General features: G+C 44.4%; 1 protein-coding gene across 4 annotated transcripts in view; it reads right to left on the reverse strand.

Annotated features, from left to right (window-relative positions):
* Positions 1-7,655: 7,655 nt before the first annotated feature.
* dapk1 (death-associated protein kinase 1) overlaps positions 7,656-13,595 on the reverse strand; it is a 67,857-nt gene continuing 61,917 nt past the window's right edge. For all 4 annotated transcript variants that reach the window (XM_026186106.2, XM_026186110.2, XM_026186107.2 and 1 more), the window contains 4 exons: positions 13,232-13,370; positions 12,705-12,825; positions 12,404-12,592; positions 7,656-12,035 (listed from right to left, as the gene is read on the reverse strand). In XM_026186106.2, the coding sequence (XP_026041891.2) occupies positions 10,740-12,035; positions 12,404-12,592; positions 12,705-12,825; positions 13,232-13,370 (1,745 nt within the window). In that variant the 3' untranslated portion in view covers positions 7,656-10,739. The remainder of the gene's footprint in view (positions 12,036-12,403; positions 12,593-12,704; positions 12,826-13,231; positions 13,371-13,595) is intronic.

Raw genomic sequence — 13,595 nt, forward strand, 5'->3', positions numbered from 1 at the left:
CAATGTGTGGACGTTTACATATGTTTACATATGTTTACATATGTGCCCACTGTGGCAGGTCCGTGTGAATAAGGGAGCAACTAAAAGCAGCTTCTTCACATGATAATGCAACAGCAGTACAAAACTGCTGCACAAACATCAAGTTCGCTCTGGATTCTGGAGGTTTTGCTGGTGTGTCTGTGGTGTGATTTCTGCACGTGTGCTCATCTTAATACCTGGACTCTTACTGGCTGTAGCTCAGATGAGTTCAATTTATTTTCCCATGTCCAGAATCCTTCCTCACTTGACGTGGCAAAAAACGCTGCCATGGACGAGCTGCTACAGAAACAACAACTTTATAATTTAGGACCTCCGAGATCTTTCGTGCAGCCCATCAACACGAAGATGGATGTTTGGGCCTGAAAAGTGACGCCAAAGCAGAAGTTGCATGTAGTTTGATAACAGTTGTTTCTCTTTCTTTACTTTGAACCCAGTAAACGGGTGAACGCTGGTCGGAGTGTTTTGCTGGCTTTGAGCAGAGCCAGGTTTCATTTCTCCTGCTGGTTTCATCCTTATGCTGCGATACGGCTTTAGTTTCATGTTACCTACATTACTGCAGCGGGATGCTTCTGAACTGCATTTCCCCAAACTGGTTTCAGCACACTGAGTCTAAACCACACAGTTAAATACCAGCAATGCACATCAAACACAGAGTATAGAGTGCCAGCAGCAGACACATCAGCAGTGATTCATCCACATCTGCCCCTCTGTCTGTCATGCATCTGTGTGGTCACATATAGGAAGCGGTTAAATTAGCGCAGCATCGTTCTTTACTGTACAGCAGTCTAAAAAAACACTGTGTCCTTCCTTGCATGTGTCTCTGCTGCTGAGCACAGCAGGCATATGACTGAATGTGTTGCTCAAGCCGTGGCACACATGACAGCGACTGGCCGAGCGTTTTCTGTGCGGTCATCCACCCAAAGCTTCTCTCAGAGGAATCTGTCAGACACGATAACTTTATCAGCATCTGTTTCCAACAAGTTTATCGAAGAAGTGTGATTTAAATCAATCAAGCATGCTGCAGGGGAGCACACACAGTGCTGGCTTATGAATGGATTTTCCTTCATGGGTCACAAACAGCACAGTCTGAGCCATCATGTGGGCCGGACCAGCAAAGAAGCTAACTCCAAATGTTTCTGTGTCACAAGAATATTTCAGATTCATGCGTCACCCTCTTACAAAACCATGAACCATCAAAGATGTTTCCCAAATTTGGCCGGTTTGGATGAAGCAAATTTAGATTTCTACATATTTTCTCATAAACACAGATGAGCACAGTAGCAAAGTCAATGCATGGAAGTGAAACAGCTTTTACACTTTGAACTAACTGCAACGTGAGAAAGATTAAGGCAGCGAGGACCAATGAGAAATAAGATCAGAATTAAAAGAGTGTGGAATTTGGATGTGCCGCTCTGAGCACGAGAGCCTCTCAGTGTTTTTGTAATGTGCAAAAATGAAACTATGTTTAGTTCCTAAAACTAAAAAAACTCATTATGCAGAATCATTTTATTACTGGCTCATGATGGTTTTATCATTGTGTAATATTTTAATGCTGCGGATGAAGACGTACGGGTGAACTTTGTGAACTGTAAATGTTTCTGTCATCGAGGCGACACATTCCTCTGATTAGGATGTTTAATCAGCTCAAACACTCCGCCGGGTTATCAGCTGCTGCGCGCGTCTGCCGACCCCGAAACAAAGGTTAACACACGGCCAGTGATCAACACAACAGGCCCATCACTCAGTGACACTGATGATTGTCAGTGATTGTTTCTGTTCACAGTCATTCAAACGTCTGCAGTCGTCCAGGAATCGCTGGAGGTGCAAACAGCCTCATTACTCACAGAAACACTGAAGTACTCACAGAAATATTTCAGCACACAAGAGTGAAGTCAAAGCAGCAAAGAGCCGAATGTAGAAATGTGAAATAAAAATCAGGCAAATTTAAATATTCCAAACTTTTAAACTATTAGAATGAGAGAAATTCATTTGCTCTCATTTATTAAAATAAAATAATGCAAAATAATAAAATAAAAATAAAATAACAAAACTGGTGATTAAATTTGATAAAGTAAAAAAAAAAAGAGCAACTCATTAACGTGAAAAAGCAGCAGTCAGATGAAAGTGTGTCCACGGCGTTACGTGAAGCGTGCACGTTACAATCAGCCACGAAGAGCAGAGGTCACATGAGTGTTTGCAAAGAGTCGTAAATGTTTGCTTTCATAACAAAAATGTATTTTTATTTATTTAATTATTCGTGTTTATGTTGCTTCACTTTTTCATTTCAGTCATAATTAATATTTCTTAAAAATATTTTCTTTTTTGTTTGGTTTTGTTCTTTGTGTTTACATTGTTTCATATTTGTGCCAATAAGAACGTGTTACAGAATTATGATGATTTTTAACGTAGTTTCTTCCACATCACAAAAACAGGTTTCTGTTAAACAGTTCACACAGACTTTATTTTCACTGCTCATCTTAAAATGTTTTATTTTGTTCACGTGAAGCAAAAATCTTGAAGAAGCTAACTGTTCCCAGATTTGTTCATTTGGGCTTTATTTACTCGGTCTGTGAAAGAATTAGCGATGCATCGGTGTGTCACACAGGCCCGTTTGGACCACCTTCATGTTTCTGGATTGGGATCATCAGAGTCACTGACGTTTTGCATTTTTGTAGTTTGTTTCCAGTGTTTTCTTTCAGATTTACTTCCTGATGATAATCTTGATTTGAGCTTTTTGTTCATGCAAACATGAAAGACGGTCAGAGGTTCTTAGTTAGCGATGCGTCGCTGTGTCGATTGAGCACGTCTGTAAGCAGAAGGCACAGATTAGGCCTCTACATCCATGTTATGTGGACATCATGTCTTTATCTTCTGTTTTGAAAACCCCTTAAAACGAGATTTATCGTCTGATTTTGACCAGAACAGTCGGTGAATATTTAGTGGATTAAGGAAGTGCACTGCATGTATGTAATGGAGCGTATGGAGTCAGCTGATGCTTCTCTTGTTTCCAACAAACTTCCCTTTGGCTTTGCTGACAGGAATGAAACCAGTTTGTCTATACATGAAGTCTTTACATCACATCCTCGGATGACCGACACGTTTCAGCACAGTCACATGTCACGCTGGTTTTCATCTGGTCCTGACTGCGTGGAGGTAAACAACAGTGACCATGTTTAGCTGACTTGTACAGTCAGACTCCACAGCACAGCAGCTCCTTTTCTCTTTTTATGAAGGACGTCAGACACAAAGCAACACATGAGAAAAGACGCTACAGGACAAAAAGACAAAAGACAAATCATGGAGACGGGCAAGACCGGAGGAAGTGGAAACGCAGCAGATGCAGAGAGGCGCAGAGGTTTCTGGGCCTGAAGAAGTGATCAGAGTGCAGACTTTCAGTTGTGACTCAGTTTTACAAACACGTTTGGATGGTTTCTTTGTCATGTGACTGACTTGGCCATTGCACTGTCCCATCTGTTTACCGGGAGAAGCTGTTGGTTTGCTGTTTGCAGTGCGCTTTGGGTCATTATTGATTATAATCAATCATTATAATCAATACAGTGCTTCTTCACAGCAAATCAGTTTTGCAACACTTGGCTGAAGCTGAGCAGAGACGTAGCCCTCTATCAACACGTCATCGATAAACACCGGTGACCTGTGACCTTCGGCAGCCACGCATGGCCATATCATAACATTCCTGCACCATGTTTGACAGATAAAGCTGTAATCAGGTCATGGATTCAATGAATCTGCTTTTTCCTCGTGACCCTCGCGGCCCTTATGGATGTTTGTGTTTTTGAGTGTAATCAGATGTTTGTCGTAAACGCTCCGTATTTTCACTCAGGAAGCGTCTTCTTACACCACCTGCCTCCTCAACAGTGATTTAGATGTTCTGAAGTTGTTTTCTGTTAACCACAGAAATAATTCTGTCGTCTTCTGTGCTCTGTCAGGTTTTTGCTGTTGATGATCCGACTCATGTATCATTTTAAAGACTCAGATTGTTGATTTGGTCGTTCCTAAAGGTTTCTCCGTCCCTCTCACAGGTTTAGTTTGGATTTTCAGTCTCACTCAGTTGCATCAACGTCTGTTTGGACCTCTTTTTGAAAAGAAACCAAATACGAGATTAAAACCTGGAATCAGCTGAAGATCTTTTATCTGCTCATTGTGTCAAAGAACTGTTCACCAGTCGTTCAACCACTTTTTAGGCCTTGAAAATGTGAGATTATGTTTTAAAATGACCCTAATTTCTCCTTTTTTTAATGCAACGTTTTGTAAAAAACCTTTGAATTAAAGTTAAAATATCTTTGTTTGATTTCAAACCCAGTGTGCTGTTGTACAAAGTAAAACTAGAGTCCAAAAACGTGTGGGCCTAACTGTACATGAAGTGCAGTTAGAGTAACAACAGGCAGTGTTGATGTTCACTGAATTAACTTTGTATATGTGTTAATGTATTCTTTGAGCATTTGCCTAATATGTTACCAGAAGCCAGATGAATAAGAATCAGAGTATTGATATTAAATGTGCCAAAGAAGCATTTTGCAGGTGCTGCCTGTACCAACCAGCACAGACCCTGTAAACAGAACCCTCGGCACACTTTCCCAAATCAAATCAAACAATCCTGCTGTTGCTCAGAATCAGGTGACAGGTTCAGAAACACGTTCAACAGCTCGACTTCTTCTCTACAACAAATATTTCTTAACAACACAGAAAGTTGGGACAGTTTCCAATCGTGAGAGTCTCTGTGGGTGAACTAATGTGACGTCCCTGCTGCTGAAGCTCCACAATGAATCCAGAGGAGTGGAAACAACTCGGTGTGGAATTTGGAGAAGAGCAGGCCTCTGTCTGCAGCCCTTATTTCACAGCAATATCCAAATCTTTCTGATCCACATTAATCCCAGAAGGTTGATTCAGTTCGTCTGGACATGTTGTTTCAGTGCAGAAATATTTCATCATTCGATCAGATGACTGACTGCAGGTTTCCCTGTATGTTTGCTTAATGACCAAAACTATCACCAGTGACTAACAGCGCCCATATGGAAAAGAAATAGTAAAAACTTCTATGATTTACTCATGAAAGTGGCCACTTTCTCATTACTTTCATATATTGTTTTAGTAAGTATCCAAAACATACAAGATTCATTTATATAATTTTTCAAGGGATCTTATATCTGTTTTCACTCTTGTGTGCTTTTCATACAAGTTTCACACAAGACAGATACAAACATTATAAGATTTATAAATATCTTTTCCATATGGGCGAGCCGTGAGACTGAAAAAGTCTCTACTGAGTGACAAAACGTTTCTCCCACTCAGAGTGATACAGGATGAACTTTCTGGAGCTACATGATCACCACCACGATGTGATCTACATTAAGTTTGTCAAGTAATCCTGCTGCAGTCATCAACATTTTCTCGGTTTTTGCCCGTGTCTTTTTCTGTAAAGCAGAAGCACTCTGTAAAACGAGGACATCTTAGCGTTCACTCACTGTAACCCTGATCAACGAAAACAGGAACAACCGCAGGTTTCTCTTCAGCCCTGCAGCCACAAAGAGTCAGAAGAATTCCTTCAACTTGCAATGACTTCACTCGTTTCTTTAGAAATAAAAACATTTTTAATTAGAGAAAAAAATTATTCACAACCATCCACATCCTACAGGAGCTTTAATAACTGCTGATATTTATAATCTTTCACTTTTCTAAAGCCCCATTCCTTAAAGACTGCTCAAAGTTGTTTTGCTATTAATTAATCCTAAAATTTACATACATCATTTTATCTTTATTATTAAAAGACTGTAGCAGCCGTCTTACCTAATTATGGGACGATTTTTAACCTCAACAGTAGCTGAGCACATGTAGAAGCACGGTTTATTTGAAGATTTTCATTGAGGATTTAGAGTGCATCGCAGTGTAGCGCTAAGTTACAAACCATCTTCTTATGGCCTCTGGTGATGGACTCACCTTTGTGTTTATCCTGTTAGATAAACAGGGCAGGCACTCTGTACTGCAGTGGTTTGAATCGTATCTTACACATTACATTGTGTTCATGTAAACAGGGAGTCTTCTTCATATGTAAAAGGTTGTCATGGAGTTCCACAGGGTTCTGTGCTAGGACGAGTATTTTTTACAGTATACATGCTACATTTAGGCAATATTATTAGAACCAGAAGCAGATGACATAAGTAAAACAATTAAACTACAAAAATATATACAAAGACCCTTTTTGCATATAAGTATATGGCCAGCAGGCACCAGTATATGTATATGAAGACCGTGATGGATCTTGGAGACTTTTTACCAGGATATACAAACATATATTGTATTTTCCACACTATAAGGCGCACTTAAAATCCTTGAATTTTTCTCAAAAATTAACAGTGTGCCTTATAATCCGGTGTGCATTATGTATGAATTCTTGTTGTGCTTATTTACTTTGAACTGATTTTATGTGGTACATATATATAAATCAGTCAAAAAATGCTTTAGTATGACTTTGGTAAGCTCAGAAGCCGCGCCGCTTGATGGCTTGGAGCATTACGGCTGCTGTAGTCAGGAGCCTCGCGGAGTAATCTGGGTCTAAAACTCCGTTACTTCATATCGCAAAGTCAAACGAACACTGCGACATCACTGAGAGTTAAAAACTATCTAAATTCTTTCATCTTCAATAAAATGATCAGCGTTGCTGCTTTACCAGGTGTAACAATTAAGTTTAACATCCAGGCATCCATGAAAACAGGATTTATTACATTTAACGGAGTTAGAAGTTAGCAGGAAGTTAGCTCGCTAGCTTCCACCTAAACATGATATAGCATGTTCTGACTGAGAGACTTCTGAAAGAATTCAAACGTACAGCTCTGCTATAAACAGCAATGACGATTGTAGGGTTACTGAAGTTTGGCTAGCTGCTATATAATGATGTGCTACATGGTGGCTAGCTACACAGCTATGTTAGCATAAACAGTGAAGCTGGAGGACGAACACTAACACTTTTCCACTCGATAAAAGTTAACGTGAGGGTTCCCGATGGTTAGAGACAAATACAGTCGCATGGCAGGATGCTGTAAACGGACCAAACTTCAGTCAGGAGAACAACTGAGATAATCCATCCACAATACGAGGTTAGTCATTAACATACTGCAACAACATGGGAATAGAGCAGCTGCCAGAGAATTCAGCATTAATGAATCGATGGTACGGATGTGGAGGAAGCAAGAACGAGTTCAGTTCAGTTGACTTATCTGTTTTGTTTCGCTTAGCGCCTTATGGTCCAAAAAAATACAGTATGTAGGTTTGCTTACTTAGAAAAAAACAGAATAATGTAAAATTGGATCTTACTAAAGCTTCTTACAGACTGCAGTGTGTAAACTTTCTTTGAACGTTGTGCCTGAAAAGTGTTCGGTCAGTGCAAACTGCAAAGATGTTTTTGGAGCTCATCTTTAAAGTAAAGTCAGGTGTGTCAGTCCTTTGATTGATACGTGTGCACACACAGACAGACAGGCTCCTGCTAATATGAGCAACCGAACTGCACATTAGAGTCACTGAACTAGCATTAATCAGCCCACCTGTGCTGGCACGCTGCACCTGTACAGTCTACTACGAACACTTAAATGATGCAACCACACTGGCATTAGGTAAAGAATTTATTATAAAATGTATTACACTATAAAGTGTCAGCAGTACTAAGAACATGGCATTCCAGGACATGCTAAGGATGTAACATAAATAGCAACAGAAAGATTTGTGCAATGCGGCGATTATTCTCCAAGGAGGAAAAGTCACCCGACAGTAAAACCGAGTCGGTCCCTCCTCGTCGACAGAAACATCTCAACCTCAGCAGAAGCTTCCAGGGAGAAGACAAACTCATCATAGTGATTCTCAGTTTTTACAAAACGATCCTCTGAAACACAGAAGAGTCTCTTCCCTTTCCAAACGCCACCTCTCAGCTCGTGTACTGTACAAGGCAGAAAGAGGAATGAACGAGTGTGTTTTAGGCACACAACATTGGCAATGATTATACACAACTCCGACAACAGCTTCAATAAAAAACAGAAAACTCAAATCGCGTTTCAGATCAGTTTGGGACATTTCCTTTCCTCGTGTTCCTGCGCACATGTTGGCGTCTTTGATTCATTTTTATTGTCACTACATGTTTAGGAAAGATGTGCAGTACATTCATTTTTGCCTCAGCAAAAAACAAACAGCTTAACAAAAAGCTTTGAGTATTTACATCACAGCTAACAGTTTGCTGTGTTGATTGGCGAGAAGAAAGTTTAAATCTGTGAACAGATGGTAACACTGGAGGAAGAGAAGCTGACAGCAAATACTGCACTCTGGCACGGAGCTCGTCTTTACACAGCGCGTCCTGAAAAAGTCCTTTACATCCGTCAAATGTAACTTCAGGAGTGAAACCGTCCGACGCACACGTGCGCTGAAAAACAAGCTGTTTTCTTCTTCTTCAGGTTCAGAGTGAGGGGCACAAACGTTACAAAACACCAGCTCGCACAAAGTGAAAATGCTTTTCTCTGACATTTCTGTCATCAGCAGCCTTTGGCCTTTTTCAGCTAACAATACTAACATCACGCCGCCGCTTCCCTGTGCTTGTGCTGACCGCGGCCGGGCTGCGGCTTCATGCTTCACAAAGACAAACTGAAAGAAGGCATGAAGCCACGCGCGGCCCGCCGACAACGAAGCTCAAATTTAGCTTGACAGAGGTGGCGTGGATGCCACTGTGCAAAACTCTGACCGCGGACGGCAGCTTGATTAATGACGCCCCTGCGCCGGCGATAACGCTTTAAAAACCTGATGAGGAGGCATCGAAGAGGCGCGGCGTCAGCGTCTACTGTAACCGGCTGCTCGTTTAAGAGAAGTACAAAAGTACAGAAACCAACCCAATTATAAAAAAAATCACCTTTCTGATTAGAATTTAGCGTTTTAGTGAAACTTTCTATTCAAAGTACTCAGCGTGAGGGCGTCCTCAGCCCACCCTGTGATGGGTTAAACATTTGCTTTGCAGCTTGTTACACTTTAGAAAGGTCAACATCACCCAATACGACACAGTCCTTTAGAAAACCCTCCTTTTCCTGTAAAAATGGCTACGCTTCCCTTTGTGTGAATGAAAGATGATGTTTACAGAAACACTGATGTTTACAGGTCCCAAAGTTTCCCTGGAGTTTTCAGGAAAAGGAAGAAAAGGAATCGCAGATATTAAAATGCGAGTACAAAGCAGAACGTTCTGTTTCTAAGGTTTTGGCTCCGGGGTGTCTCCATGACACCACAGAGACGGGATATACCTAATATCTTAGGCACTGAAGCCCCGCCCACCTGCTATTCTGACCTACTTTTAGAGAGGGGCAGCCAATCCGAGGAAGGCTAGCTTAAAGAGAAAGGGGCAAAACCAGCTTGTTTCAGGCCGAGCGGCTGCACTAAGGCCCAGCAACAGATAAATGCGCATTAGTTTGCACTGTGGATCATGCAAAGCTGCTCTAATACACCAGACTGCTGTTACCAAGTAAGCTGCTCTGGATTGGCAAAAAAAAGTTCTCTTGAATATGCAAATGACATTTACATTGACATGGTTTGATATGATGTGCACTCAGAAATCTGTTTATCTGATACAAGTCGATGCTTAACTTGAGCACAATTCTGAAGCTCCGGGGAAATCACAGCTGCACACGTGCCAGAGGTCTGAACAGCGATCTGAAAACAGCAGCTGTGATGGTGAAGGTGAGGTTTGACTTAGACTGTCTGAGTCCAGCAGACTTTAAAGTCCAACTGGAGACCAAAACTGTAATAAGACAGAGTTTATTCAAAGACCTTCACGGGAAGTTCTGGGACCTGTAAAGGTTTCAGCTGTTGGATGGAAGAATACAGAAATCTGAACTGAGGATTAGCAGGAACATCAACAAACACACCAATCAAACATGAAGGAAACGGTTCCACCCACTGCTGACACGTGTCGTCTCCACACATCTGTGTGCGTTTGCTTTTGTGAAAAGTGAAACAGCACGAGACCAGGTCTCCTTTATTTTTATACAACATGGTCTTCCTCGTGTTAGTGACAGCCGCCAGATAAATAGACGTGTTAGAAACTCATTTTACTTTTATATCAACAAGGCACAGTTCTCCAAACATCTGGAAAAGACTTCTGCTTTGTACCAATGAGACTGGCTGTGCTCTTCAGGGAGGTAGAAGGCCACCAAGGCACTCTGAAAGAAATGCTGTAAATGTATTAAACGCTAAGCTGAACGACCAAATTTCACATCAGTAAACCAGACGCGAGGAGGGAGCTGATATTAGATGTAAGCGATGGATGGAGCGAGCAACACGACACTCAGCCCTCGGGTTCGAGCCACACGTGCAGCTGCCATGTTTCTGACCACACGTGGAGATTAGAAAATGGCGCTGTTCCTTGGAGTGAGACTGGAGTGTGCGTGACAGCAGGAGGGACGTTAGGAAGCAGCAAACAACAAGATAGAAAGAGAAGAAAAACACAGAATTCCTCTTTGGAGCTCGGAGCGTTCGGTTCTTTCACGACATTCGTAGCGGGAGGAAAGCTCGGCTGTACAGGTGTGGAGAGCACAAACACAACATCTGGTTTGCACGGCAACAAAACGGAGCGATTAAAGTGTGAGCAGCTGGACCGGAAAGATTGCATGAGTCCGTCGTGTCAGAGCGACCTCCTGACGTCTGGCGGGGACAGCGAGCCCTCAGCGGGAAATGACGGAGCTGATGGAGTTGTACGATGTGCCGCCGTTGCAGGTTGGCGGGTAGCCGTTGGCGGCTCCTCCCAGCGCCTCCGTGTTAACCTTAAACACGGGCGACGCTTTGAGCAGGAAGTCCGCGGCGTCGCGCCGGCCGAGCTCCCTCAGCTTCGCCATCAGTACGCCGACCCTGCTGCCCGCTCGCCCGCTCCACTCCTGCAGCAGAGCCGCCGTCGGGCTGGGCTGCAGCGCGGCCTGCTGGGAGTCCGAGTCCAAGTCCAGCTCAGAGGTGCCGTTTGGAGTCCCGTTGCTGTATTTGGCCACCAATTCAGTGAGGCCCAGGTTCATGGCCAGCAGGCACCAGTCTTTCCCCATGGCGTCTGGAGGGTCCAGCATGCGGCACAGCTTCCGGCGAGCCAGCAGCGGCACGTCCGATATGTGGACGTCCGTTCCCAGAATCCCCCACTGGTAAATTTCAGCGCAGCCGAACGCCAGGATGCTGCTGAAGCTCTCCCGATAGCCGCCCATGGTGTTGGTGAGCGAGGTCTCTCGCTGGACTTGAGCCCGGAAGAAGTCTTTGGGTTGGTAGACCATGATGGGGGCGTGGTGTTCCCGCAGCTGCTGAGGGCTCAGGTAGTATTTGGCGGTGAGCTGTCCGGGCAGCGTGGAGGCCAGCAGGTTCTCTGTTATACTGCAGAGGGTGTCCAGCAGGGTGTAGCACTTGGCCCGCTCAGAATCATGTCCACGGACCTGAATCTCCACACCCTGCCCGTGGTTGACCAGGAGGATCATGGCCTCCACTCCTGCCTGGCTCACTTTGGCGCCGTTGGTCCACAGGTGAATATCTCCATCATTGTCGTCGGCGCCGTCCTCCTCGGGCTTCTGCTGGTGGCTCCAGCGACACAGGTTCACCTGCAGCTTGTGGAAGAGGCCGCAAGGGAAGGGAGTGAGGTGCTCGGCCGGGACGATTCGGACGCCTCCGTAGAGCAGCGACTCCTCCTCCTCCTCTTCGGTCCAGGACCGGTGGAGGCCGTTTGTCTTGATGAGTGCGGGAACATCCACCATGGTGGGGTTGGTGACGTCCCGGGCGCAGACGTCCATGGCATCCAGGATCTGCAGCAGCTCGTCCACGTCGCTCTCAGGCGCCAGGGCCTGCACCTCCTCCAGCCTGTAGCGCCCCCTGTAGTGGTGGATGGCTTTGGGCGTCTCCACGGAGAGCAGCTTGCCGAGGATGCTGCTGCAGAGCCATCGAGGCTCCAGCAGGACGACGTCCTGCACCGTCTCACTCTGCATGATGTTGATCTGTGGAGGAGACGAGGGAGAAATGTGAGCGCGTGGACGTTTATCAGAAAAATTTATGATGAGTCATGAGACATTTATGTCATGAGACAAAGACAGAATACAGAAAGAAGCTAATAAATATTTAAGGAACAACATTAAATGGAACTTTTGCTTTATCTGTGAAAAACATGCAAATAAATAAATAAATAAATAAAGTTTTGGTTCCTCATTCCTGAGCAGAGGCACACAAACAGAACACAGTGTTCCTGCTGCTGTTCTCACAGATGAAAACCATCTGGTTTGGTTTATTCAGGAGCCTGCAGTGCCCCCTGCTGGCACTCAGGAGTAAAACACCGACTCCTTTTGCCTGCTCCTGGTCAAACACTCACCTCTCCCATGCTGTGGAGCTGCAGGGCCAGCGTGCGCAGGTGATCCTGGCTCACCAGCGGGTTGATGTGCTCCTGCACGTCACTGACAAACTGCTGCCACGACATCAGCTGGTTGGGTCCGCTGAGCTTCCTCCAGGTCGGCAGAACGGCCAGCAGACGCTCCGACAGCAGCGTCATCGGACTGCACCTCTGCAGAGACGGAGAAGGAAGCGGCGACAATAAACGACCACGCTACGTTTGTTCAGGTATGAGGACATTTAGAAACAAGAGGACACGGGGAGTGAGAGTCTGCAGAGCTCACGGAGACGACGCTGGCTCGAAGCTCCTGCAGGTGACTCCTCAGCAGCTTCATGTCTTTAGAGTTTGAGGCTCCAGCGTCCATCACAAACAGTTTGTCACTGATCTGCAGGTCGTTCCCAAACCTGGACCGAAAACCAAAAACACCAAACTTTGTAACAAATCACTGAAATCTGTGTGATTAATACGTCTAATTTATTCTCTGCAGGGATTCTTTGAGGTCGCATCGACTGTCTTGACAAAAAGCCGCTCGCTTTTTTACTCATCAACATAATCTCCACTGACTGACGGCACTTTAACTTTTTCAAACATAAACATCAAAGCAACATTAAAAGATTCTCAAGCTCTCCTCACTCTAGATCTGGTTTTACAAAACATTAGCTCTGCTGTGTTAGCGGTGAAACTGCTGAATTTGCTATCTGCTGTCTGATCAGTAAGGCTGAGACGTACGCTCGCTGTGACCGGATCATGTGACTGACGTGATTTAAGCTGGCACCGCTCGGTGCAGTATGGAGAGGAGGTGCTCTTCACCTGTTCCTGACTTCCTTGAGCAGCGCCCTCTCTTTGTCGTAGCTGAACTCTCCGGAGAACGCTCTGGGAACGTCGGCGAGGTCGGCGTGCGTCGCCACCAGGACGACCGCGAGAGGCTGCTGGATCCGACCACCGAAAGCTGAAGAAAAGTTAAGATTGTGAACCGTCACAGTAGACAGCTTATCATGATCAGGTTGTGTTGAGGTTGTGTAACTGTCTGGCTGCTGCAACAGCAAATGTAGTTCCCACAGCCTCGCACGAAACTGTTTAAATGAAGCTTCAAAAAGGCCAAACTCTTGGCGAAGTATCAGTGAAAACTCATATTTTTCTCCAATTACTCAGGAAACAAAGACTTTCAAACCTG

The sequence above is a fragment of the Astatotilapia calliptera genome, chromosome 12, assembly GCF_964374335.1.
Source record: "Astatotilapia calliptera chromosome 12, fAstCal68.1, whole genome shotgun sequence".
In the NCBI taxonomy this organism is placed as follows: domain Eukaryota; kingdom Metazoa; phylum Chordata; class Actinopteri; order Cichliformes; family Cichlidae; genus Astatotilapia; species Astatotilapia calliptera.